We start from the raw sequence: 27865 nt of genomic DNA on the forward strand, positions 1-27865 counted from the left end.
TCAGAGAGTATGGAGTATCGGACTGTCTGATTGTGGCGGTCCGTTCCCTGTGCGATCAGTGCCAGAGCTTGGTCCGCATTGCCGGCAGTAAGTCGAACACATTTCCAGTGAGGGTTGGACTCCGCCAAGGCTGTCCTTTGTCACCGATTCCGTTCATAACTTTTATGGACAGAATTTCTAGGCGCAGTCAAGGCGTTGAGGGGTTCCGGTTTGGTGACCGCAGGATTAGGTCTCTGCTTTTTGCAGATGATGTGGTCATGATGGCTTCATCTGACCGGGATCTTCAGCTCTCACTGGATCGGTTCGCAGCCGAGTGTGAAGCGACCGGAATGAGAATCAGCACCTCCAAGTCCGAGTCCATGGTTCTCGCCCGGAACAGGGTGGAATGCCATCTCCGGGTTGGGGAGGAGACCCTGCCCCAAGGGGAGGAGTTCAAGTACCTAGGAGTCTTGTTCACGAGTGAGGGAAGAGTGGATCGTGAGATCGACAGGCGGATCGGTGCGGCGTCTTCAGTAATGCGGACGTTGTACCGATCCGTTGTGGTGAAGAAGGAGCTGAGCCGGAAGGCAAAGCTCTCAATTTACCGGTCGATCTACGTTCCCATCCTCACCTATGGTCATGAGCTTTGGGTCATGACCGAAAGGACAAGATCACGGGTACAATGAGTTTCCTCCGCTGGTAGGCGGGTCTCTCCCTTAGAGATAGGGTGAGAAGCTCTGCCATCCGGGAGGAACTCAAAGTAAAGCCGCTGCTCCTCCACATGGAGAGGAGCCAGATGAGGTGGTTCGGGCATCTGGTCAGGATGCCACCTGAACGCCTCCCTAGGGAGGTGTTTAGGGCACGTCCAACCGGTAGGAGGCCACGGGGAAGACCCAGGACACGTTGGGAAGACTATGTCTCCCGGCTGGCCTGGGAACACCTCGGGATCCCCCAGGAAGAGCTAGACGAAATGGCTGGGGAGAGGGAAGTCTGGGTTTCCCTGCTTAAGCTGTTGCCCCCGCGACCCGACCTCGGATAAACGGAAGAAGATGGATGGATGATGTTCAAAGCGAGAAATAAAGTTCTTCCGAAGGACATAAAAAAGTTATTTGTGTTCACATCTGAAGATGAGAACCACTGAAGGCTGTATGACTTTAAACATCCAAGAGTGCGAACAAATTTGAAACAAATGTGCTTGTCTGTTGTTGGTGTGAAAGCACGGAATTCTCTAAACAAAGACTTAAAAACCTGTAAGAATATCTTTGTATTTAAAAAGAGTTATAAAAAGAGAAAACTGGAATTATATCAAACTGAATTTTGATTTAGATTGGACGTGTCATTGTGAAAATGCTTAAAGGAAAATGGAAAAGTATGTTGGTGTTTGGATGTTGGTGGAGGGAACAGTTATAAAGTCATCTAAAATACTGTAATTTGTGTTAAAAAAGGGGACAGATAAATATAAGATTATTCTTCCATCTGCTCCTTTCTGATCATGGAAATGTATAAGAAACCCAAAAAATTATGAAAGTGTCAATTGTACGTGGCTTGTAAATATGCATTTTCATGAAAGGAATAAAAATAAATGATGATGATGATGATGAACTTAGAATTTTACGGCTGCAACACGTGCCAAAGTAGTTGGGAAAGGGCATGTTCACCACTGTTACATCACCTTTTCTTTTAACAACACTCAATAGATGTTTGGGAACTGAGGAAACTAATTGTTGAAGCTTTGAATTTTATGTAGAGCTTCAGTCGTTCAACAGTCCGGGGTCTCCGCTGTCGTATTTTACGCTTCATAATGCGTCACACATTTTCAATGGGACACAGGTCTGGACTGCAGGCGGGCCAGGAAAGTACCCGCACTCTTTTTTTTTTTAAGAAGCCACGCTGTTGTAACAAGTGCTGAATGTGGCTTGGCATTGTCTTGCTGAAATAAGCAGGGGCGTCCGTGAAAAAGACGGCGCTTAAATGGCAACATATGTTGTTCCAAAACCTGTATGTACCTTTCAGCATTAATGGTGCCTTCACAGATGTGTAAGTTACACATGCCTTGGGCACTAATGCACCCCCATACCATCACAGATGCTGGTTTTTCAACTTTGCGTCGATAACAGTCTGGATGGTTCGCTTCACCTTTGGTCCGGTGTCTAATATTTCCAAAAACAATTTGAAATGTGCACTTGTCAGACCACAGAACACTTTTCCACTTTGCATCAGTCCATCTTTGATGATCTCGGGCCCAGAGAAGCCGGCAGCGTTTCTGGATGTTGTTGATAAATGGCTTTCGCTTTGCATAGTAGAGCTTTAACTTGCACTTACAGATGTAGCGACAAACTGTATTTAGTGACAGTGGTTTTTTGATGTGTTCCTGAGCCCATGTGGTGATATCCTTTAGAGATTGATGTTGATTTTTGATACAGTCCCATCTAAGGGATCAAAGGTGACGGTCATTCAATGTTGGTTTCCGGCCATGCCGCTTACGTGGAGTGATTTCTCCAGATTCTCTGAACCTTTTGATGATATTATGGAGCGTAGATGTTGAAATCCCTAAATTTCTTGCAATTGCACTTTGAGAAACGTTGTTCTTAAACTGTTTGACTATTTGCTCACGCAGTTGTGGACAAAGGGGTGTACCTCGCCCCATCCTTTCTTGTGAAAGACTGAGCATTTTTTGGGAAGCTGTTTTTATACCCAATCATGGCACCCACCTGTTCCCAATTAGCCTGCACACCTGTGGGATGTTCCAAATAAGTGTTTGATGAGCATTCTTCAACTTTATCAGTATTTATTGCCACCTTTTCCAACTTCTTTGTCACGTGTTGCTGGCATCAAATTCTAGAGTTAATTATTATTTGCACGAAAAAAAAATGTTTATCAGTTTGAACATCAAATATGTTGTCTTTGTAGCATATTCAACTGAATATGGGTTGAAAATGATTTTCAAATCATTGTATTCCGTTTATATTTACATCTAACACAATTTCTCAACTCGTATGAAAATTAGGGCTGCAACTAACAATCAAATTCATAATCGATTAATCATTAATAATCAGATAAAAGAGACGAACCACATTTCTATCCTTTCCGGTATGTTATTTAAAAAAAAAAAAACATCATACTGGCACCATGTTCTTTTAACTTGCCAAATAAAACAAGGCAAATGTTACAAAAATGTTTTTTTTTATAAAGTGCACCAATGTCATGCTGAATAGCAATAATTTTGCGTAGGGGAATTTCAAACCTGGCTACTACCCATTCAAACCATTCTGCAATGTTTGATGCCGAATGTCTTTCCTCTAGTGGCATAGTCGTAAGGCAAATTGACTTCATGTTCCATTCATTTCCAATTAGATGGATTAGATTAGATAGTACTTTATTTATTCCGTCAGGAGAGTTCCTTCAGGAAAATTAAAATTTTCAGCACAATCCCATTCAAGATCAGACAAACATTACAGGGAGACAGAACAGGATCGCTGACGGGTCTGCCGGCTTCCAGCGCCCCTTAAAAAAAAGATGAGATACAGGTAAACAAGGGGGGGGGGGTGTGTGTGTGGGGGGGGGGAGATAGAAGATTAAAATGAAATTTAAAAAAAATCGGTCTTAGCCTGGGCCTTGGAGAGGGGGTGCAGACTGAGGCCAAGGGGAAAAAAAAAAAAATAAAATACAAAAAAACAAAACAAACTAAAAACAACTCATAGCCATAGTACACATCCCTCTTCCATGTGTGTAAGAGGGAAACATCAAAGAACACAGAGGACATTAAAGACATTAAAGCAGCAGATACAACCAGACACTTCTACATACAGCTATGAATAAAAAGTAAAAGAAACATATCCACTGTGGTGGCCTCTGCGGTGATCCACGCCATCGTCCACTGGGGTGGAGGGAGCATGGCCAGAGACAAGAGCAGACCCAACAAAGAAACCAAGACATCTGACTCCAATCTCGGCCAGTGTCCAGTCCGCATGGATGAGCGAGTATACGTCCAAGGTGACTGAGGTGTCCGACACCTGCTCACCCAGCCAAGACACCGCGAAGCCTCTCCGTCCCAGCGCTCAGTGCCAGCTCCGCAGCCCTGTCCCCTCATCCGCATCTCCTCCAGTCCCTCCAAACGTACTCCGGTGTGGCAGAGACCCAGCAGCTTGTCTCCATGGCCAAAAGGCTCCCGGGAGGCAGATCCAGAAGTCCACAAAAAAAAGCACCACAGAGGTCACAAAAGTGGCACCCCTTGTCACACAGTCCCAAAGGGTCCCGGACCAAAAGGCAAAAAAATATAATAACACATGAAAACAAGAGGGAAACACAAAAGGATGATACAAGAGCACAGAGCTCCTGCCTATAGCAGCCACTACAGCAGCGCCATCTTGGGAAAAAAAAAAAAAATGTAATGGCATGTATTGCCAAGGTAGGCTACACTTGTCCACACATCAGTAGTAAGAGCAATTTTACTCTGGTGGCTTTTATGTCAGTCTACACTGCTTGGAATGTCTGCTCATAGTTCCCCTCCATCACTTTGTTAAAATGTGTCCTCGAGGGAAGAGTGTAAGGACGTGAATCATTTGTCTAATACCTTGATAGTGGCCTCATGTCAGTTACCAACATATCCAGGATACCATCAGTCAATGCAGCCGCTTGCTGTGGTGTGCAGACCTTCCTTTGTACCAAGTCGCTAATACTGGGTTGTTTCTTTCTGAAATGAGAAACCATATTATGAACATACATAGTAGCAAAATTTACATGTAACTTAATACATACCTAGTTGATTTAATTAATAATTTCTGATGTAAAAAGGCAAATACGCCACCACATTAAAAAAAAAGCTTAATTAAATCAATGGCCATTGGGGATGCAGCATACACTAATGATAACACAGAAATGTAACTCATCGGATCAGATATTGCACATGTTTCTGCTGTGAATAATAAAGGATTTATTTTAGGCTGCCTCTGAATAATAGCATGTAATTTTCCAGCACCTTCGTAACGTTTAGTTATACTAAAGCGTCACTCAAATCTAAATATATTTATATAGCTTTATTGGGCCCGGTCACATTGATCCATAATGAAACGAACCTGAGATATTTCTGTCCGTTACGTTTATTTCGAAATTGGTAATCGTGCGTTTTCTCTCTCAAAACGGAGTCAAATCTGCTGGAGACACATTATCAGTAACGTTCACGTTACTCAAAAAAGCTGAACTCATGAATGCCTGTAGCCACTCAAAACAACACAGAAAATGAAGTCGTCGCACTCTCCACCTCCTGGTACCCCAGCACCTCCAAAACCCTCAAATCTAGACTCCAAACATCCCAGAATAAGCTAGTCCGGTTACTTTTAGACCTCCACCCCAGATGACACCTCAATCCAACCCACTTCTTCAAAGTGGTCTGGCTCAGGGTGGAGGACAGAGTCAAACAACTTGCACTGAGCCTAGTCTATAAAATCCGCTACGCCTCCTTGATACCGAAGTACATGTCAAACTACTTCCTTAACGTAACCACAACACCAGGGGGAGCTCCACAAACCACGGTAAACCCAGATTCCGATCCAACAAAGGTCTTAACTCATTCTCTTTCTATGCCACATCAATGTGGAATGCACTCCCAACAGGTATAAAAGTAAGTGCATCTCTATTTTCCTTCAAAACCGCTCTAAAACAACACCTCCAGGCAACTTCAACACTTTACTAATACCCTCCTCCATTCACATCCCATCTCCCCGGATTGTAAATAACCTAATGTACTTTAATGTATATACTTGTTCTTATGCTATGTGAACTCACTATGTTCTCTGCTGGCTGTACATATCCTACTAAATAAGACCTACACTGTTTCAATGTCCACATTTCTCTGTTGATGCAATTGTTGATGACTGAAGTTCTGATATCAACCAAAGCTCCTCATCCCACCCCCCGGATTGTAAATAATGTAAATAATTCAATGTATAACTTGTTAACTTGTGTGATGACTGTATTATGTTGATAGTATATATTTGTACCATGAATTGATTAACGTGGACCCCGACTTAAACAAGTTGAAAAACGTATTGGCGTGTTACCATTTAGTGGTCAATTGTACGGAATATAAATAAATAAATGGGTTGTACTTGTATAGCGCTTTTCTACCTTCAAGGTACTCAAAGCGCTTTGACACTACTTCCACATTTACACACACATTCACACACTGATGGAGGGAGCTGCCATGGAAGGCGCCAACCAGCACCCATCAGGAGCAAGGGTGAAGTGTCTTGCTCAGGACACAACGGACGTGATGAGATTGGTACTAGGTGGGGATTGAACCAGGGCCCCTCGAGTTGCGCACGGCCACTGTGCCACGCCGTCCCTAATAGGTTGGTGTTTAAACCTGACATCTTCTTGGTCCTTCGAGCCGGATTTGAACCAGCGACCTAAGGATGTAATTCGGTGTTTGAACCTGACAGCCGGTCTACAGCCGAGTGTGCTAATAAAACACGTGTCATATGGTTGTTCCCATATCCAGCCATCCATTTTCTACCGCTTGTCCCTCTTGTGGTCGCTGGAGCCTATCTCAGCTGCATTCGGGCGGAAGGCGGCGTACACACTGGATAAGTCGCCACTTCTAAAAATTCTAATGACATGTTTGGGTGTAAAACACTGATATAATCCCATCCAACAATTTCACTACAGTTTGTCCTTCTCGGGGAACTGTGGGAAAAAATGTATCCAGCCAGAGTGGAATAATTACACGTAAGTCTAGAACATTCCTCGTCAATCACTAACGCCGCTTCTATTACGTCAGATGAGCTCACAAAACGCGGCACAAAAAGTCAACAGTCGGTAAAGACGCCGACTTTCATGTCATTACGCACAGTTTAAAGTCAACATTGTGATTTAAATCATCTAAATATAAATAATAAATATGTACTGTACTGTTCAATCTACTAATAAAAGTATCAATCAATCAATCCAAAAAGTTCCTAACACTCTGAAAGTTAATACATAACAGTTGCTGCTGCGCTTCCTTAAACAAAATCTCCTCCTTAACAAAAGATTAAAAACACATAAAGACGGACACCAACGGATCAATGTACCCGGACTATGGACTTAAAAAGTTACGTACCGTGAGTTCTTCCATGGCTCCAACATGTTTCCTTTTCAGGTGCTTTGAAGCAATGTTGTACGGTCTTCTTTGAAGTCTTTTAAAGTAAAGTTTTCCTACACTTTTGACAACTTAGGTCGTACACTTTTCTCCGTTAAAGCAATAACCTGAAGATGTTTCTCCGCTGAACTATCCGTACTGTTTTCCTGCGCAATTTTTCGAATCTTTCCCGGCAAAGGAGACTGAGTCGTCACGTGAGCTAGACATGACACATCATTGGCTGGCCTAATGCCACCTCATGAGACGTAGGTGGTATTAGCAGAGATCCAACAAATCGATGACTAAATTAATCGCCAACTATTTTTTATAATCGATTTTAATCGATTAGTTGTTGCAGCCCTGCAAATAATCCATAAACGTGATGCCTGCTCATGCAGGGGCACATGTGCCCGCATTGAGGCCACGTCATAACATTGTGATCTTTCCTCCTGCCACTTATTAAGTGTTTGCCACCACTTTGCACAACAGAAATAAACATAACAGACAAAATAATCCACAAGCATTAAACTGGGGGGACTATAATGTGCAATAATGTCATGTATTTACATGCATATGTATGGATATATACATGTGTGGATATATATATACATATATACATACATATATACACCTTAGGGGATCTTCTCCAATTGTGTTGTTCTTTGAGCCTGTTCACTGTAATAACGACAATAAAACTCCTATTCTATTCTATTCTACAAGGTTATACAATTCTAAAATCCGACTTTTTGCGGTTCAGGTGGGCACGCGGCGCTACATGGCTCCAGAGGTGCTAGAGGGAGCCATCAACTTCCAGCGTGACTCCTTCTTGAGGATCGACATGTACGCCATGGGCTTAGTGCTGTGGGAGCTGGTGTCCCGCTGCAGCGAGATGGACGGTGAGTCCAACCGGAATGCCGGTTTTAGGAGGGTAAAGGTCATGGCGCCTCACGCTGATCCAATAAACAAAGGATTAGTTTACGTCCTTGTCTGCGGAGACTATCTGGCCACAGTTAAAGCCCGGCTGAGATGACTGAAAATATACACTTTTGTTTTTCTGCGTGCTGATCAGGGTTGTCCAAAGTGCAGCCCGCAACTTGTTTGTTATTGTTCCTCAGCACATTGTAAAGTGAATATTGTTTAAAATAAAAAAAAGACATTCATTATTTGATGTATTATTAGATATCCCACTAATTCTCTTTGTCGCTCAAAATACAAAGTTTGTTCTGTTCAGATAGCTGAGGCAGATAGTTGATGTATATTTGATTGCTTTTAGCATCTTTAAGTAGCAATAATCCAAAATGTATTGTAATATGGTGGAAAAATGACATTGATTATGTTGCGGGTCGTTTTGACCCGCACTGTGTAAATGCACTCAAAACAGTCAAGAAAACAGGTTAAACCAATAACAATTTTATTTTAGGTTATATAAACATTTAGAAAAGTGACATACAATACATTTTTTATTCCAATTGTATTATGTTAAGGGTCAATTTGACCCATTTCAGTTTTAGTGTTGATCAAAGTACTGGTTATCCTTTCTTTTTCTTGCTGAAATCTGGTGACTTTTCCTCATCTAGGGTCATGAACTGGTGTGTAAATCTGGACACTTTGTTGTGTAGTGGAATGTTTGTGCAGAGTTTGTATAAAAAGATGATGTTCAATCAATCAATCAATGTTTACTTATATAGCCCTAAATCACTAGTGTCTCAAAGGGCTGTACAAACCACTACGACATCCTTGGTAGGCCCACATAAGGGCAAGGAAAACTCACACCCAGTGGGACGTCGGTGACAATGACAACCTTGGAGAGGAGGAAAGCAATGGATGTCGAGCGGGTCTAACATGATACTGTGAAAGTTCAATCCATAATGGATCCACACAATCGCGAGAGTCCAGTCCAAAGCGGATCCAACACAGCAGCGAAAGTCCCGTTCACAGCGGAGCCAGCAGGAAACCATCCCAAGCGGAGGCGGATCAGCAGCGCAGAGATGTCCCCAGCCGATACACAGGCAAGCAGTACATGGCCACCGGATCGGACCGGACCCCCTCCACAAGGGAGAGTGGGACATAGAAGAAAAAGAAAAGAAACGGCAGATCAACTGGTCTAAAAAGGGAGTCTATTTAAAGGCTAGAGTATACAAATGAGTTTTAAGGTGAGACTTAAATGCTTCTACTGAGGTAGCATCTCGAACTGTTACCGGGAGGGCATTCCAGAGTACTGGAGCCCGAACGGAAAACGCTCTATAGCCCGCAGACTTTTTTTGGGCTTTGGGAATCACTAATAAGCCGGAGTCCTTTGAACGCAGATTTTTTGCCGGGACATATGGTACAATACAATCGGCAAGATAGGATGGAGCTAGACCGTGTAGTATTTTATACGTAAGTAGTAAAACCTTAAAGTCACATCTTAAGTGCACAGGAAGCCAGTGGAGGTCATTTTGACCCAGGCGCTTTAATGTGGGTAAATAGCTGTTCGGATCCAAAAATAAACATGTCTCCTTGATGTACTTTTTACTTAATGTACAATTGTTTGTATTTTGATTGTCTCTGAGACCCAGAGCCAGGTGTGTGAAGAGAGGGAACTTTCTCACACCTGTCCTTGTCTCCTCAGATGTCATCCTTCTGGAGCTCATTTTTGGTGAGTTTGTCAAAGAGATGACATGAGAACAGTGACAAGGACAAGTTTGAGAAAGTTCCCTCCCTTCACACAGGCAATCAAAATACAAACAATTGTACATCAAAGTAAAAAGTACATCAAAGAGACTTGTTTATTTTGGCTATTTACCCACATTAAAGTGTCTGGGTCAAAATGACCCGCAACATAATCTTTGTATACAACCCCTGCAAGACATTCCACTACTCAACAAAGTGTCCAGATTTTACACACCAGTTCATGACCCTAGATGAGGAAAAGTCAGCAAATTTCAGCAAGAAAAAGAAAAGATAACCAGTACTTTGATAAACACAAAAACTGGAAATGGGTCAAATTGACCCTCAACATAATAGAAGGGTTAAAGGGGAACTGCACTTTTTTGGGCGAAGTTTGCCTATTATCCACAATCCTCGTGTAAGAAAAGAACACACATCTTCGTCTTTTTTTGTGTCGTCTTAACTGTAAAACATTGCTTGTACATGGCAGGGCTAACAGTGGAGTTAATCAATCAGTCATCAACGTAAAACATCTAAAAAACCGCCAATAATACATTTCCATGTTTGACCTGCATTTTAACTACGCTACAGAAACGTTATTGTCAGAGCCAACACTGAGAAACTATTTTAGTAACACAGCGTCTTGCTCACAGAGGTAAAGTAGCTGCTGCTGCTGAACAGCCTCTTGAGTTAATAAAAATTAATGCTAGATTCTAAACTTTTTCTCACACGTGTATGTCCATTATGTGGGATCTAAACCGAGCATGTCATTGTGGCTTGTGCAGCCCTTTGAGACACTTGTGATTTAGGGCTATATGAATAAACATTGATTGAATGAATGATGAGAATCAGCACCTCCAAGTCCGAGTCCATGGTTCTCGCCCGGAAAAGGGTGGAATGCCATCTCCGGGTTGGGGAGGAGACCCTGCCCCAAGTGGAGGAGTTCAAGTACCTAGGAGTCTTGTTCACGAGTGAGGGAAGAGTGGATCGTGAGATCGACAGGCGGATCGGTGCGGCGTCTTCAGTAATGCGGACGTTGTACCGATCCGTTGTGGTAAAAAGGAGCTGAGCCGGAAGGCAAAGTTCTCAATTTACCGGTCCCATCCTCACCTATGGTCATGAGCTTTGGGTCATGACCGAAAGGATAAGATCACGGGTACAAGCGGCCGAAATGAGTTTGGGTCTCTCCCTTAGAGATAGGGTGAGAAGCTCTGCCATCCGGGAGGAACTCAAAGTAAAGCCGCTGCTCCTTCACATGGAGAGGAGCCAGATGAGGTGGTTCGGGCATCTGGTCAGGATGCCACCCGAACGCCTCCCTAGGGAGGTGTTTAGGGCACGTCCAACCGGTAGGAGGCCACGGGGAAGACCAAGGACACGTTGGGAAGACTATGTCTCCCGGCTGGCCTGGGAACGCCTCGGGATCCCCCGGGAAGAGCTAGACGAAGTGGCTGGGGAGAGGGAAGTCTGGGTTTCCCTGCTTAGGCTGTTGCCCCCGCGACCCGACCTCGGATAAGCGGAAGATGATGGATGGATGAATGATTGATATAGTAAAAAGTTGTCGTCATAAGCCGAGAACTTGGTCAACTTTAAAATTCAACTTAGATCTGAAGACACAGCAAGATACTCATTTCCTCCCAACATTTTTTATTTGAAGAGTGAGGATTATCAATCAATGTTCATTTATATAGCCCTAAATCACTAGTGTCTCAAAGGGCTGCACAAACCACTACCACATCCTCGGTAGGCCCACATAAGGGCAAGGAAAACTCGCACCCAGTGGGACGTCGGTGACAATGATGGATTATGATGAATTCGTCATCTAAACGAGGAATCCAAGTCTGAAAGATGTAAACATCCCGTTGCAGGCTTTTCAGTGAAAGCAGGCTTTGTATGTCACTGTTTTGTAATGTTCTTGGGACGGCGTGGCGAAGTTGGGAGAGTGGCCGTGCCAGCAATCTGAGGGTTACTGGTTCAATCCCCACCTTCTACCATCCTAGTGACGTCCATTGTGTCCTTGAGCAAGACACGTCACCCTTGCTCCTGATGGGTCCTGGTTAGCGCCTTGCATGGCAGCTCCTGCCATCAGTGTGTGAATGTGGAACTACTGTCAAAGCGCTTTGGGCTCCTTTTAAAGGGTTAGAAAAGCGCTATACAAGTACAACCATTTACCATTTATTCTTATTTTGTATTTCTTCCTTACTAAGGGCAAGATTTACTAAAAGTTTGCATGTACTAAAACAAGTGCAAATCCGACAGCACACACAAAGCTGATCCACTAATCATGTGCAAAGTGGATTGTGTCTGTTGAGTGAGCAGAATAAGGCGTGCAAGCCATTTTGCGTCTGTCTTTATTAAAATGCGAAATATATGCTGATCATCAAAACAGACACAATACCAGAAGATCCATCCATCCATTTACAAAAAAATATTTATCAACACATCACTGGTTTAAATGTAAATTAAATATTGGGTTTCACTATGTAAAGCGCTTTGAGTCACTAGAGAAAAAGCGCTATATAAATATAATTCACAATTCACAATCACTGTATTGCGAGCACTATTTTGCGTTTTATTCAGCACGTGTCAGAAGGACGTGCAAACTGACAGTTTGCACCACGAGAGCCGATCCGCAGCAGACTATTGACTTAGAGTCCTCTGTACGTGTGCGTTTCAACTTATTTGGACAGTCATAAATTAAATATAGTTTCAACTTATTTGGACAGTCATAAATTAAATAAGTTTCCTGGGTCGGACGTTAAACTACATCCAGGCATGAGATGGGAGGTTGTGTGTGGGGTTAGTGAGTCCCAACTAACGTCTGTAAAATGCACACAAAGAACCGTTTGCACCTTCTCTTGTGACTGGCGGGCGGTCAGCGCCATAAAGCTGAGCGGGTCCCTGGGTAAATGGGGTGCGGGACAACAAACAGGACAGACTAAGTTCAACAGCTCAGTAAGGCAATTAGTCTAGGACAGGGGTGCCCACACTTTTTCTGCAGGCGAGCTACTTTTCAATTGACCAACTCGAGGGGATCTACCTCATTTATATATATCATTTATAAACGAAAGAGACATTTTTGTAAACAAGTTAAATGTGTTTAATGATAATACAAGCATGTGTAACACATATAGATGTCTTTCTTTCACAAAGACAAGAATATAAGTTGGTGTATTACCTGATTCTGATGACTTGCATTGATTGGAATCAGACAGTAATGATGATAACGCCCACATTTTCAAATGGAGGAGAAAAAAAAGTTGTCCTTTCTGTACAATACCACATGAAAGTGGTTGGATTTTGGCATCTAATTCATCCAGCTTCCATACACTTTACAAGAAAAACATTGGCGGCAAATTCCGTAGCTTGCTTGATTGACATTCACGGCACCCGAGGGTCTTGTGAGATGACGCTGGCTGCTGCCAGTTCATTATTATGAAAAAATGACAGAGAAGAAGGCGAGAAACACTTTTTATTTCAACAGACTTTCGCGCCGTCCCTTCCGTCAAAACTCTAAAGGCCGACTGCACATTTCCCATCTTCACAATAAAAGCCCTGCTTCATGCTGCCTGCGCTAACAAAATAAGAGTCTCGGAAAGCTAGCGTGCACAAGTGATGTGCACGCCAGCTTTCTGAGGGACCGCTTGTGCACGCCAGTTTTCCGAGACTCTGTATTTAGTTAGCGCAGGCAGCATGAAGCAGGGCTTTTATTTTGAAGATAAGAAATGTGCAGTCGGCCTTTAGAGTTTTGACGGAAGGTACGGCGCGAGAGTCTGTTGAAATAAAAAGTGTTTCTCGCCTTCCTCTCGGTCATATTTTCATAATAATGATCTTGCAGCAGCCAGCGTAATCTCACAAGACCCTCCGGTACCGTGAATGTCATTTAAGTGACGTCTTGGTGAAGATTGATGATCACTAATTTTTAGGTCTATTTTTTTTAAAAGCCTGGCTGGAGATCGACTGACACACCCCCCGCGGTCGACTGGTAGCTCGCGATCGACGTAATGGGCACCTCTGGTCTAGGAGAAGGATCTCTGATATGAAATACTCCTTCCAACCCGCACCAAGCCAGCGTGGAAGGTGTAGGCTAATAACCAGCATGAAAAGTACGCCAAATGACATAAACAAGCTGAGGCTTTCGTCCAACAGTGGACTGACAACGGCTGATGATGATGATGAAATTAAATATATCATCTGGAGATATGTTGGCCTTGCAATGCGGTGACGTCTTGTCCAGGGTGCACCCCGCCCTCCGCCCGCTTGCAGCTCGGGTAGGGTCCAGCCACCCCTGCATGACCCCACAAGGGACAAGCGGTAGAAAATTGACGGATGGATGGATATCATCTATTCCAGTGGTTCTCAAATGGGGGTACTTGAAGGTATGCCAAGGGGTACGTGAGATTTTTCAGTAATATTCTAAAAATAACAAAAATCCTTTATAAATATATTTATTGAATAACACTTCAACAAAATATGAATGTAAGTTCATAAACTGTGAAAAGAAATGCAACAATGCAATATTCAGTGTTGACAGATAGATTTTTTTGTGGACATGTTCCATAAATATTGATGTAAAAGGGGAACATTATCACAATGTCAAAAGGGTTAAAAACAATAAAAATCAGTTCCCAGTGGCTTGTTGTATTTTTTGAAATTTTTTTCTAAATTTTACCCGTCCCCGAATAGCCCTAAAAAAAAAGCTTTACAGTGCCTGATTTTCGCTATTTGCGATGCCACTATCCATTTCCCTGTGACGTCACACAGTGCTGCCAATGTAAACAAACAATGGGAATACCGCAGCAAGTTATAGCGACATTAGCTCGGATTCAGACTCGGATTTCAGCGGCTTAAGCAATTTAACATATTACGCATGTATTGAAACGGATGGTTGGAGTATGAAAGTATTGAAGAAGAAACTGAAGCTATTGAGCGAATAGCTATTGACGCTATTCATAGCCATAACATGGCCGAATAGCTGCATTAGCATCGCTGGTAAAATGTGCGGACCAAACGATCAGGACTATCGCATCTTGTGACACTGGAGCAACTTAAATCCGTCGAATGGTAAGTGTTTTTTTCGCATTAAATGTGGGTGGAAGGAAACGTAATATAGTTGCAAATACATCTGCAGGTTATCCATACATCTCTGTGTCATGTCTGCTTTAGCACCGCCGGTAAATAGCATGTTAGTGTCGATTAGTATAGCACGTTAGCACCGATTAGCTGGCAGTCACGCCGCGACCAAATATGTCTGATTAGCACATAAGTCAACATCAACAAAACTCACCTTTGTGATTTCCTTGACTTTAACGTTGCAAATGCATCTGCAGGTTATCCATACATCTCTGTTATGTAAAATGTGGAGACACTCTGGCACATTCAATGGGGGTCTGGCGGCAGACACTTTGGCATCTTCGGGCCAGTGGTGCAACTTGAATCCCTCCCTGTTAGTGTTGTTACACCCTCCGACAACACACCGACGAGGCATGATGTCTCCAAGGTTCCAAAAAATAGTCGAAAAAACGGAAAATAACAGAGCTGAGACCCGGTGTTTGTAATGTGTTGAAAATGAAAATGGCGGGTGTGTTACCTCGGAGACGTCACATTCTGACGTCATCACCACATGAGCGATAAACAGAAAGGCGTATAATTCGCCAAAATTCACCCATTTAGAGTTCGGAAATCGGTTGAAAAAATATATGGTCTTTTTCTGCACCATCAAGGTATATATTGACGCTTGGATAGGTCTGCTGATAATGTTCCCCTTTAAAGATTTTTCTTTTGGTGAAGAAATGTTTAGAATTACCGGTAAGTTCATGAATCCAGATGGCTCTCTATTAAAATCCCCAAAGAGGGCACTTTAAGTTGATGATTACCTCTATGTGTAGAAATCTTTATTTATAATTAAATCACTTGTTTATTTTTCAACAAGTTTTTAGTTATTTTTACCGTATTTCCTTGAATTGCCGCCGGGGCGCTAATTAATTTTAAACCTCTTCTCACTCCTGCGCTTACATGCGGTAAAAGTAAGCATGCGCTAATTATTTAAAAATTGCTTCTCACTACGGCACTTACCAAAGGTATGCAGTCAAAATTTGAGTGTGATGTAAGCTTGGACCTTAAATCCTACTGAATAGCTCTTAATGTTCTTCCCTATTTGCGATTTCAAATTACCGGTATTGAAATCAGCCTCCTCCATTTTGAAAATAATGACAGGGGAAGTGTCGCTCGTGACGTCACGAGTTTGACCAGGCGGTAATACTAAGCACGCGCTAACTATTTTGGGAAGCGAATTTGACCCGGCAGTAATTCAAGGAAATACGGTATATCTTTTTTTTTCCAAATAGTTCAAGAAAGACCACTACAAATGAGCAATATTTTGCACTGTTGTACAAATTAATAAATCAGAAACTGATGACATAGTGCTGTATTTGACTTCTATATCTCTTTTTTTCAACCAAAAATGCTTTGCTCTGATTAGGAGGTATTTGAATTAAAAAAATGTACACAGGGGGTACATTACTGAAAAAAAGTTGAGAACCACTGATCTATTCGGCAACATCGTTTTATAATTTTATAGCTGCTTGACGACTTAAGGACTTATTCAAATAAAATGGTATTTTTCTGTTTTTTTTTCACATAGAATATATTTCTTATGATACAAAGTTCTTTAAGTATGCATGCTTTTGCGCCTTGAGCCGGAGTAAACAAAAAAAGCGGGTGTCAGATACACTGCAGGACTGTGTCTAATATACCCATTAAAAGTAATATGTCTGCTGCATGTTTGAAAACATAGCAAAACACCACAGGTAGGAGCATGCCAACATATTGATGGGCAGAAAATGAGTGTGTGGAAGTCTCTCTCCCTAGTGGGTTGTCCTGACGCTAACAAAGCGTCACGCTAGTCCGAATCTCTGGTGGTCGCAATGTCCTATATTGCCAGCGCACACACGCTATGATAGCACACCACTTTTCAGATCTTGCTCCTTGACTTTTCAGTCTTTCTGGGTGTCGTCTTTTCTAACTCTCGTGCGCGTGTGTCTGTCCATTAGCAGCTCCAACCTCCCTCTCGGTGACACGGACCGGCTGCTGCTAATAAGTATGGCAGCTGATTGGATGATCAGTCCCAGCTGGGTATTCTAATCACCTGCCAACTCTGCTTCAAGGAGGGTCCTTACACACCCCGCTCTGCGGCAGGCCCGCAGACCACGCCCCCCTCCACAGAGAGTCTACGAGATGATGCCTCGTATAGTACCCGCAAAATCCTCATTTTAAAGTGGTCTGCACCACGTTACAATTGCACACACAGTCTTGCAACATGCCCACTAATAGTACACGCTATTTTATAGATTGCACACAGTTAAGCGCTGGGTATTTGGATCTGAATCAGGCCCTTAGTGTTTCACTTAAGCTGGATTTGCTTAGCACCCAGCTTTTGAAACGTGTACTTTGTAAATCCAGGCTCAAAAAGATATGGTTCCAAATCATCATTTGTCCCAAAGTAGTAGTTGTCGTCGTCGTTTCTAACCAATCTAAGTCTATGAGCACAAACTGATTAGGCCTACTCGGATAAGCGGCGAGACGTCTTCCAAGACAAACCAAGCAGTCCAGTTGCGAGTGATTGAACGCCCTGAGATAACAAAGACCTGGATGAAAAAGAACCTCCGTAGGTATATTCTCATAAACTCTGATTAGTAGTAGTTGTCGTCGTCGTTAAAGGAAATTTGTGATGTGCTCCCTGAAATAAATCACATGCTTAAAATGACCAAAATACTTGAAATAATTGTCACATCAGGATTGTGAATGATAGGGAATTCCAAAGGAAGTGCAGGTACCCTTGAAGATTTAGCGTGTTGTGCTCAAACTAAATTGATTTCTGTGGTAAGTTGCTATATGTTTGTCCACACTGTGAATGTTGTCGTCCTCTACTAATGTCCTCCTGCCGATTTTTCAGGTACCACCGGTGAGTACATGCTGCCGTTTGAGGACGAAATTGGTCAGCATCCATCCCTGGAGGACCTGCAGGATGTGGTTGTGCACAAGAAAATGCGTCCAGTCATCAAGGACTGCTGGCTCAAACATCCTGTGAGTAGAAATACATCAATAGCAGCAGTTATATCGTGTATCATTTGGGGTTGGGGGGCACCATATATATGTGTATATAAATATATTAAGGCTAGGCGATATGGCCTTTTATTAATATCTCAATATTTTTAGGCCATGTCACGATACACGATATATATCTGGATATTTTGCCTTAGTCTTGAATGAACACTTGATGCATATAATCACAGCAGTATGATGATTCTATGTGTCTACATTAAAACATTCTTCTTCATACTGCATTAATATATGCTACTTTTAAACTTTCATGCAGAAAGGGAAATCACAACTAAGTCAATTTACCAAAACTGTATTTATTAAACCGTTATCAAGCAGTGGCACAAACATTCATGTAAAATCCAAAACAGAAAGTGCAAGATTGTCAGAGACATTTTAAAATAAGCTACGAGTGCACTTTTGTGCATGATGTCACTAAGATGACTTATCAAAACAACACTAAATTCAAGTGCACTTTTTGTACAGAACGCCACTATAATAGTTTAAAACAAATAAAGTGCACTTTTGTGCATGATGTCACACAAGATATTTCAATAACTGTCAAATAAAAATGAGCTGCACATTAGGAAATCAAATAGTGTATGTCCTTCGCTATGTGGTAGGTTCATGCAGACGTTATCTCCTTCTGTTGTTGACTGTTTTTTTCATACGGTGTTGATGTGGAAATGGTTGCTTCGGCATTTTGTGGGTGTGGCACCGAACAAAGATGTTGACATGCAGAGTTTCAAGCACTCCTTATTCTCTAGCGGGTGACTTTTCAAATGATGCTTTTCAAAATTTTACCGGTCTCGGAATATCCCTAAATAAAGCTTTAAAGTGCCTTATTTTCGCTCTCTGCGAAGACACTGGCCATTTCCCTGTGACGTCACACAGTGTTGCCAATGTAAACAAACAATGGGAATACCACAGCAAGATATAGCGACATTAGCTCGGATTCAAACTCGGATTTCAGCGACTTAAGCGATTCAACAGATTACGCATGTATTGAAACAGATGGTTGGAGTATGAAAGTATTGAAGAAGAAACTGAAGCTATTGAGCGAATTCATAGTCATAGCATGGCCAAATAGCTGCGTTAGCATCGCCGGTAAAATGTGCGGACCAAACGATCAGGACTTTCCCATCTTGTGACACTGGAGCAACTTGAATGTGGGTGGAAGGAAACGTAATATAGTTGCAAATGCATCTACAGGTTATCCATACATCTCTGTGCCATGTCTGCTTTAGCACCGCCGGTAAATAGCATGTTAGCATCGATTAGCGTAGCATGTTAGCATCGATTAGCTGGCAGTCAACATCAACAAAACTCACCTTTGTGAATTCGTTGACTTTATCGTTGCAAATGCATCTGCAGGTTATCCATACATCTCTGTGCCATGTCTGCCTTAGCATCGCCGGTCAAATGTGGAGACACTCTGGCACATTCAAAGGGGGTCTGGCGACAGACATTTTGGCATCTTCGGGCTAGTGGTGCAACTTGAATCCCTCCCTGTTAGTGTTGTTACAACCTCCGACAACACACCGACGAGGCATGATATCTCCAAGGTTCCAAAAAATCGTAAAAAAAACGGAAAATAACAGAGCTGAGACCCGGTGTTTGTAATGTGTTGGAAATGAAAGTGGCGGGTGTGTTACCTCGGCGACGTCACATTCTGACGTCATCACCTCCAGAGCGATAAACAGAAAGGCGTTTAATTCGCCAAAATTCACCCATTTAGAGTTCGGAAATGGGTTGAAAAAATAGATGGTCTTTTTTCTGCACCATCAAGGTATATATTGACGCTTAATTAGGTCTGCTGATAATGTTCCCCTTTAAGAGACGGTCACAAATTGGCTTGAAGATGTAAAACATAATCTATGCAAAATTTTGACCAAAGAATTGCAGTCACATGTTACGTAGACCAGTGTTTTTCAACATTTTTTGAGCCGAGGCACTTTTTTTTTCATAAACAAAAATACTGAGGCACACCACCAGCAGAAAAGGTTAAAAAATGAAACTTTACAAGGTTGTCGTGGCGTATTTTGAGTTTGTTGTTGTTTCCTGTGTGTCATGCTTTAGTTCCTGTCTTGCACTGTTTTGTTGTTGTTCTCCTGTAGCAGCTTCACCCCTTCCTTTCAGTGCTATTGCCCGCACCTGCGTTGTTTTCGCAATCAAGACTATTTCAGTTGTGCGTAAGCTATCCTTCTTTGTGGGGACATTGTTGATCGTCGTGTCATATACAGAAGTGCTTTGTGGACGCCGTCTTTGCTCCGCACGCTGTAAGTTTTTGCAGTCGTCCAGCATTCTGTTTTTGTTTACTTTGTTGCGAGTTCTGTTTTACGTAGCCATCCCTATGCTTCAGCGCCTTTTCCTAGCGGGACTTGCGATTTGTTAATTTTTGGTTTAAGCGTTTCATTCCTTTTTTTTTACCTGCACACTGTCTCCCGCTGTGCTCCGCATATTGGGATCACGACAAACCATCCGCGACACGTTCCGACTTCTACAAAGCAATGCTGCCACCTACTGATATGGAGTATTACGAGATTACCCTGCCAAGCTCTACACAGCACAGGCACTAGACAACGGCACGTTATTATGCATTTAAGTCTCACCTTAAAACTCATTTGTATACTCTAGCCTTTAAATAGACTCCCTTTTTGGACCAGTTGATCTGCCGTTTCTTTTCTTTTTCTCCTATGTCCCACTCTCCCTTGTGGAGGGGGTCCGATCCGGTGGCCATGTACTGCTTGCCTGTGTATTGGCTGGGGACATCGCTACGCTGCTGATCCGCCTCCGCTTGGGATGGTTTCCTGCTGGCTCCGCTGTGAACGGGACTCTCGCTGCTGTGTTGGATCCGCTTTGGACTGGACTCTCGCGACTGTGTTGGATCCATTATGGATTGAACTTTCACAGTATCATGTTAGACCCGCTCGACATCCATTGCTTTCCTCCTCTCCAAGGTTCTCATAGTCATCATTGTCACCGACGTCCCACTGGGTGCGAGTTTTCCTTGCCCTTATGTGGGCTTACCGAGGATGTCGTAGTGGTTTGTGTTCTGGTTTGTGCAGCCCTTTGAGACACTAGTGATTTAGGGCTATATAAGTAAACATTGATTGATTTATTATGATTATTAATTTGCAAAAACTATTTCTTGGACCAATTAGGTGAAGTTGCATAATTTCCCATGACACACCAGACAATATCTCACAGCACACTAGCATGCCTCGGCACAGTGGTTGAAAATCACTGATTTAGACCACGAGGAAGTGGTTAAAATGTAAGGGGAAAAAATCATAATATGACCCTTTAAAAAAAAAAAAAAAAAAAAAGAGAGAACACGTATGGAATGAAAATACTTGTGTTTAAGAAAAATATTCCAAGATGTCCCGCCTGCCTGAGGGCCCGCAGTTTTGACACTTCTCTTTTTAGAGACACACATTACTGTTAAAAAGTCACTTTTTTGTTAAAGGCGACTTGGGTGAGTCGTGGTCACTTTTGTAATGATGATGAGAATGGTGACGTCATAGCACAGGGGTCGGGAACCTTTTTGGCTGAGAGAGCCAAGAAGCCAAATATTTTAAAATGTATTTCCGTAAGAGCCATATAATATTTTTTTTTAACACTGAACACAACAAAACGCATGCATTTTTAAGAAAGACCAACATTTCTAGAGAGGTCTTTTATTCTTTGTAATAACCAGAGGTGGGTAGAGTAGCCAGAAATTGTACTCAAGTAAGAGTACAGTTACTTTAGAGATTTATTACTCAAGTAAAAGTAAGGAGTAGTCACCCAAATATTTACTTGAGTAAAAGTAAAAAGTATGTTGGGAAAAAACTACTGAAGTACTGAGTAACTGATGAATAACCTGTTCGTTTAATGATTACGGCAACAAATAATGCACAAAAACATAAAAATAGCAATGAGCAAATTCAGAGCCAGGAATATCTCTTAAGCAAGTAAAACAATATTATATATTAAATAATAATACATTAAAATAAAATAAAAATTAAGGCAAATTGAGCCACAATAACTTAACAGCACCATAGGCTCACTAGGCATTGATTGATTGATTGATTGATTGATTGAAACATGTATAAGTAGATTGCACAGTACAGTACATATTCCGTACAATTGACCACTAAATGGTAACACCCCAATAAGTTTTTCAACGTTAATCAATTACTTAATAAATGACCAAGTCGAGGTGATCTACCTCATATATACATACACACACATATATATACATACATTTATATATACAGTATATAATTTATATTTATTTATTTTGCCGATTTTGTTGACATGTAAAAGGTGTTTTAATGTAGATTTCTATCTTTCATGAAGACAAGAATATAAGTGGGTGTATTACCTGATTCTGATGACTTGCATTGATTGGAATCAGACAGTAAAGTGCTGATAACGTCCCGGTTTTCAAATGGAGGAGAAAAAAAGTTCCTCTTTCTGTCTAATACCACATGAAAGTCGTTGGTTTTTGGCATCTTATTTGTCCAGCTTCCAGATTCGTTTTTATACACTTTACAAGAAATACATTGGCGGCAAACTCCGTAGCTTGCTCGCTTGTTTGCACTGGCTTTCGGAGACTCTTATTTTGTTTACGCAGGCGCGATGGAGCGGCACTTTTATTGTGAAGACAGGAACTGTGCGATCAGTCTTTAGGCTTTTGACAGGAAGTACGGTTGAAATAAAAAGTGTCTTTTTTTCCTTTACACTTTTGATTGATTGAAACTTTTATTAGTAGATTGCACAGTACAGTACATATTCCGTACAGTTGACCACTAAATGGTAACACCCCAATAAGTTTTTCAACATGTCGGGTTCTACGTGTGACGGTCATGTGACCGCCTGGCTCTGTTTGATTGGTCCAACGTCACCAGTGACTGCATGTGATTGGTGAAACGCAGGCATGCGTAGATCCTACTTTGAAGCTCTGTCATTAACTAAAACAAACATTAATAGATCGATTAAAAAAAGTAGCGAGTAGCGACCTGATTGCAGACAAATGGAGCAAAGTAAAAGTAGCGTTTCTTCTCTATAAATGTACTCAAGTAAAAGTATGTTGCATACAAACTACTACAAAGTACAATTTATCCAAAAAGTTACTCAAGTAGATGTAACGGAGTAAATGTAGCGCGTTACTACCCACCTCTGGTAATAACATTGTTATTCTGAAGCTAACTGTGGAGGGGGCGTGGCCTGCGAGCCTGCAGCGAAGCAGGGTGTTACCAGGACCGGCCTGGAATTCAGCGACAGGTGCGTAGAAGGCCCACCTGGGCCTTTTTATCCGATCACCTGTCGCTATGTTATAAGCAGCAGCCAAGGGGAGAGACGGGCTTGGGGCTAGAAACCAAAGTACGACAATAACGAAAGAGAAAAAGACAATTGGCGGAAAGCAACTGAGAGACTTATTGAAAAATAAAACAATATTGTAACCCTGAAACTGGCTCTCATGTCAGTGCTTGGTGGTCTGAAGAACCCTCTGACTTCTCACCAACTTCTTGAACATAAAAATGCATGACGATATTTTATATTTTGAACGTTATTTTTAACGCTGTGATTACAAGTGGAATCATTCATTATTAATCGTGTTAAGCAATGTCAGCTCTGATTTATCCGAGAGCCAGATGCGGTCATCAAAAGACCCACATCTGGCTTTAGAGCCATAGGTTCCCTACCCCTGTCATAGCAGCTTGTCTGTGGCCCCAATCCAACGCCATCGACGCAAATCCCATAGGGGTGATGAAAGGATGCTCAGAGCCTGAGAGCTGCGGCCTGCCACCATGGCCCCGAACTCCCTTCCCTCCATTGCTAGATTTCTCGAGATGTATATGTGCTATGGAAGATTATTCCCACTCCAGTCTAGATTTATTTTTTTACTCATCCTTCCCCAGCGTTTTATCTTTTTCCCCCTCTTTTACGGGGCGACCCATCAGCGTTCCTGTTCTGTAACCCTGCACACTGTTTGTTTGTCTAATCTTCAACAGGTTTGTGCCGAAAACAAAGTTCCGTTGTACTTGTGCAATGAAAATAAAGACCTGTCCCATCCTTCAGGGTCTGAGCCAGCTGTGCGAGACCATCGAGGAATGCTGGGACCACGACGCAGAGGCCCGCCTGTCTGCCGGCTGCGTAGAGGAGCGTATCGGCCAGATCGCCAGGACCACCGGCGGCACTACCTCAGACGGCCCCGTCTCCATGGTGACGCCTCTCACCAACGAGGACCTACCTCCCAAAGAGTCCAGTACCTGAAACAGGGGGCGGTGGCGACCATCTTTGGCCCCCTCAGCTCCTAACTTTTTGACGTTTTTTTTTTTTTGGTCAAACCCAAACTCAGTGGATCTCCGTGAATATTTAATAATAACAGAAGAAGAAGAAGAAAACGAGCAATTTTTTGAATGCAGCTGCTATTTTATCACCATACCGGTATTGTTTTTTTCTCTTTTACGTCTTACTACCATATCCTTCTGCTGTAGTTGGGGAGTAGTGTAAGCTATGCGACGTGAAACACTACATGTCGTCATTACCTCATCCATTTATTTGTGTCGGTCTACTTTTTCCTTTAATTACCTCATGACTTTTTTTTTTTTTTCTTTCTTTAACGTCCTCCCCGTGTAGTCACAAGCAGCCAAATGAAACTAAACTTCAGGTCCAAACCTCGGGAGGATGCGCTGCACAACTGGGAGGAAGCTTTGGTTTTTTTTGTTTTTGTTTTTTGAGACTGTTAAGACGAAATATATTCATCTTCCTCAGGGGTCGAAGCTTCTAGGATTTTTAAACTCTTTGTGTGCTCCCTTATTTGAAACCTGTGAATGCCTCCCTCCCAACAGAATAGACGACGTCTGAAAAGGACAACAAACATTTAAAATAACGGAGCACAGCGGTTTTTATGGCGCTAAAAGGTGCTGAGCAGTGGTATTATTATTCTAATTATTATTATTATTATTATTATTATCAAAACATTTGGACATGTTGGGGACGCGTGTGGTGCTCCCTCGGGGAACTACCTCTCTCAGGTATCCAATAGGAGCTTTTTTTTCTCTAAGCTGTAATGGACATGTCCACATGTCCTCTGATAAGATTTTTTTTTTTTTTTCTCATGTTTTTGTTGTGTAGAGTTTCACAGTTACTCCTTTGCCAGTGTCTGGAGTTGCAATGTTACACATTCTTCATTTTTAACTGTGTGTGTGTGTGTGTGAGTGTGAGAAAGAATGTGTGTGTATGTGTGACCATTGAACGAATGTACACTCGAGCCAGTAATGAGTCATTTACATAGCATGGACACATTTACAGTTTTTATTTGGTGAGTGGGTAAATGTTATCCAGCTGGAAATATCTGAAGAAATTTGCAGGAGAGCGTAAAAATGTGAAATGTATTATTTTTATTTTATTTTTTCAGACAAAGCCAGCATTTACCAGGATTCTGTAACCAAAACACACAATTAAGCATATTTTTTTGATTTTAAGAACTTCAAAATTGAGATTGATTCCTGATTTTTGTAAGTTAAAATAGCATCAAGCAAATATGTTAATTGCTATTTTTGTGGCCCCAAAAAATGTGGGTTTCAACCTGTTGCAGCTATGAAATAGTCATGGTTTCTCAGTACAAATGCAAAATGCTTTACAGTATGCTGAAATTTACTAGGATCCTCGATCTTAACAGTCATCCGTTACAAAATCTGTGATAATAACGACTTGGAAAAATCAGGAACGTTTTAAAATGTGTTTTTCTTTTCTTCAAATTTACAAAAGTATCATTTGGAATCATTTAAGATTTATTTTTACGTAATGTATTTTAAGACAGAGGTCTCCAAACTACGGCCCGCAGGAAGTCCCAAGTTTGAAAAAAAAAAAAAGTTTTTATTTTGATAAATTTTGTTTTCAGTCTGTCCCTTCTAATCCATTTGCTACCGCTTGTTACTCTTGGTGTCTCCTAGCCACTCAGGCAAATCATATCGTCTAAAAAGGCATTTTCATTTTCCCCTCGATAACGTATCATCGCGCTCTGTGTGTATATATATATATATATATATATATATATATATATATATATATATATATATATATATATATATATATATATATATATGTGACAGTCTCTTGCTGTCCTCGTGCGGGTTCAGTGGACCACCCAGGAAGGACATCTCTTTTTGCAGGTCTGACTCGCTTTATTTTTCAATCAAAGCTGTGTCTCAAGACGGATCGCTTTTCAGCTGCTCCTTTCCACTGCTAGCTCACGGTCCGCTCTTTCAGCCGCCGCCGCCGCCGTCGTCCTCTTCTATGGCTCGCTATCTGTTGCCCTTTGATCGCTCTTGCCGGCTCTCCAACTCCTTTCTCCTCGATCTCTCCTCCTTCTCCTCTTTTATACAGTTTCAGGAGGAATGTTAATCTTTCCCCGGTGTGTGAGCCATGCACCTGAATTCGATTGCGGTGGCGTCGCTCCCGGCATTCTCCGCTCTGCCGCATTCTCCGCCTCCTTGTCGCCATCTACACGTGTATATGTATATATACATAATGTATATATGTATGTATATATATATATATATATATAGATATATGTGTGTATATATATATATGTATATATATATATATCCGTATATGTCTTAATTAGATTATCCAGAGAATAGTGCTCGATACCGTGGTAGAGTACAATATGTAGGTGTGGGAAAAATCACAAGACTACTTAATCTCTACAGAACTGTTTCATGAGGGGTTCCCTCAATCATCAGGAGATTGAGGGAAAATCTCATGAAACAGTTCTGTAGAGATGAAATAGTCTTGGGATTTTTTCCCCACATATACATACGTGTGTGTGTGTGTGTGTGTGTGTGTGTGTGTGTGTGTGTGTGTGTGTGTGTGTGTGTGTGTGTGTGTGTGTGTGTAAAAACAGTTCTGTAGAGAGGAAATAGTCTAGGGATTTTTTTCCCCACATATACATACGTGTGTGTGTGTGTGTGTGTGTGTGTGTGTGTGTGTGTGTGTGTGTGTGTGTGAGTGTGTGTGTGTAAAAACAATTGTGTAGAGATGAAATAGTCCTGGGATTTTTTCCCACATATACATACATGTCTGTGTGTCTGTGTGTGTGTGTGTGTGTGTGTGTGTGTGTGTGTGTGTGTGTGTGTGTGTGTGTGTGTGTGTGTGTGTGTGTGTGTGTGTGTGTGTGTGCGCGCGCGCGTGCGTGCGTGCGTAAAAACAGTTCTGTAGAGATGAAATAGTCTTGGGATTTTTTCCCACATATACGTGTGTGTGTGTGTGTGTGTGTGTGTGTGTGTGTGTGTGTAAAAACAGTTCTGTAGAGGTTAAATAGTCTTGGGATTTTTTCCCCACATATACATGTGTGTGTGTGTGTGTGTGTGTGTGTGTGTGTGTGTAAAAACAGTTCTGTAGAGATGAAATAGTCTTGGGATTTTTTCCCACATATACATACGTGTGTGTGTGTGTGTGTGTGTGTGTGTATATATATATATATGTATATATATATATATATATACATATATATATATACACACACATATATATATATATATATATATACATTATATATATATACACACATATATATATATATATATACATTATATATATATATATACATACATATATATATATATATACATACATATATATATATATATATATATATATATATATATATATATATATATATATATATATATATACACACTTAGATAAGCTCCGGCACCCCCCGCGACCCCAAAAGGGACAAGCAGTAGAAAATGGTCGGATGACTATATATACCCAGTATATATCACCTGCAAAACAGGCTTGTAGGGATGAAATAGCCTCTGTGTTTAAAAGTTTGGAGACCCCTGTTTCAAGACAACATAAAACCCATTTTTTGGGGGGGTAATTTTCAGACATTCACCAAATGGGGAAAAAAAAAACGGTTCAACATGTCAGTGTGGGCTTGACTGTCACTTTTGTCTCCTCAGAAGTCTTTGTTTTATCCTTGCGAGCGCCTTTTTTGAGCATAGGCCATGTGTCTGTTTT

General features: G+C 41.7%; 1 protein-coding gene across 1 annotated transcript in view; it reads left to right on the forward strand.

Moving 5' to 3' along the window:
• The window catches only part of acvr2ba (activin A receptor type 2Ba), a 56596-nt gene extending 31464 nt beyond the window's left edge, over window positions 1-25132 (forward strand). Inside the window, exons 9-11 of the mRNA XM_061919714.1 lie at window positions 7854-7992; window positions 17697-17827; window positions 23912-25132. Coding sequence (XP_061775698.1) covers window positions 7854-7992; window positions 17697-17827; window positions 23912-24106 — 465 coding nt within the window. The 3' untranslated portion in view covers window positions 24107-25132. The remainder of the gene's footprint in view (window positions 1-7853; window positions 7993-17696; window positions 17828-23911) is intronic.
• The last annotated feature ends 2733 nt before the right edge of the window (window positions 25133-27865 follow it).

Source organism: Nerophis ophidion, linkage group LG14 (genome assembly GCF_033978795.1).
Source record: "Nerophis ophidion isolate RoL-2023_Sa linkage group LG14, RoL_Noph_v1.0, whole genome shotgun sequence".
Lineage (NCBI taxonomy): Eukaryota > Metazoa > Chordata > Actinopteri > Syngnathiformes > Syngnathidae > Nerophis > Nerophis ophidion.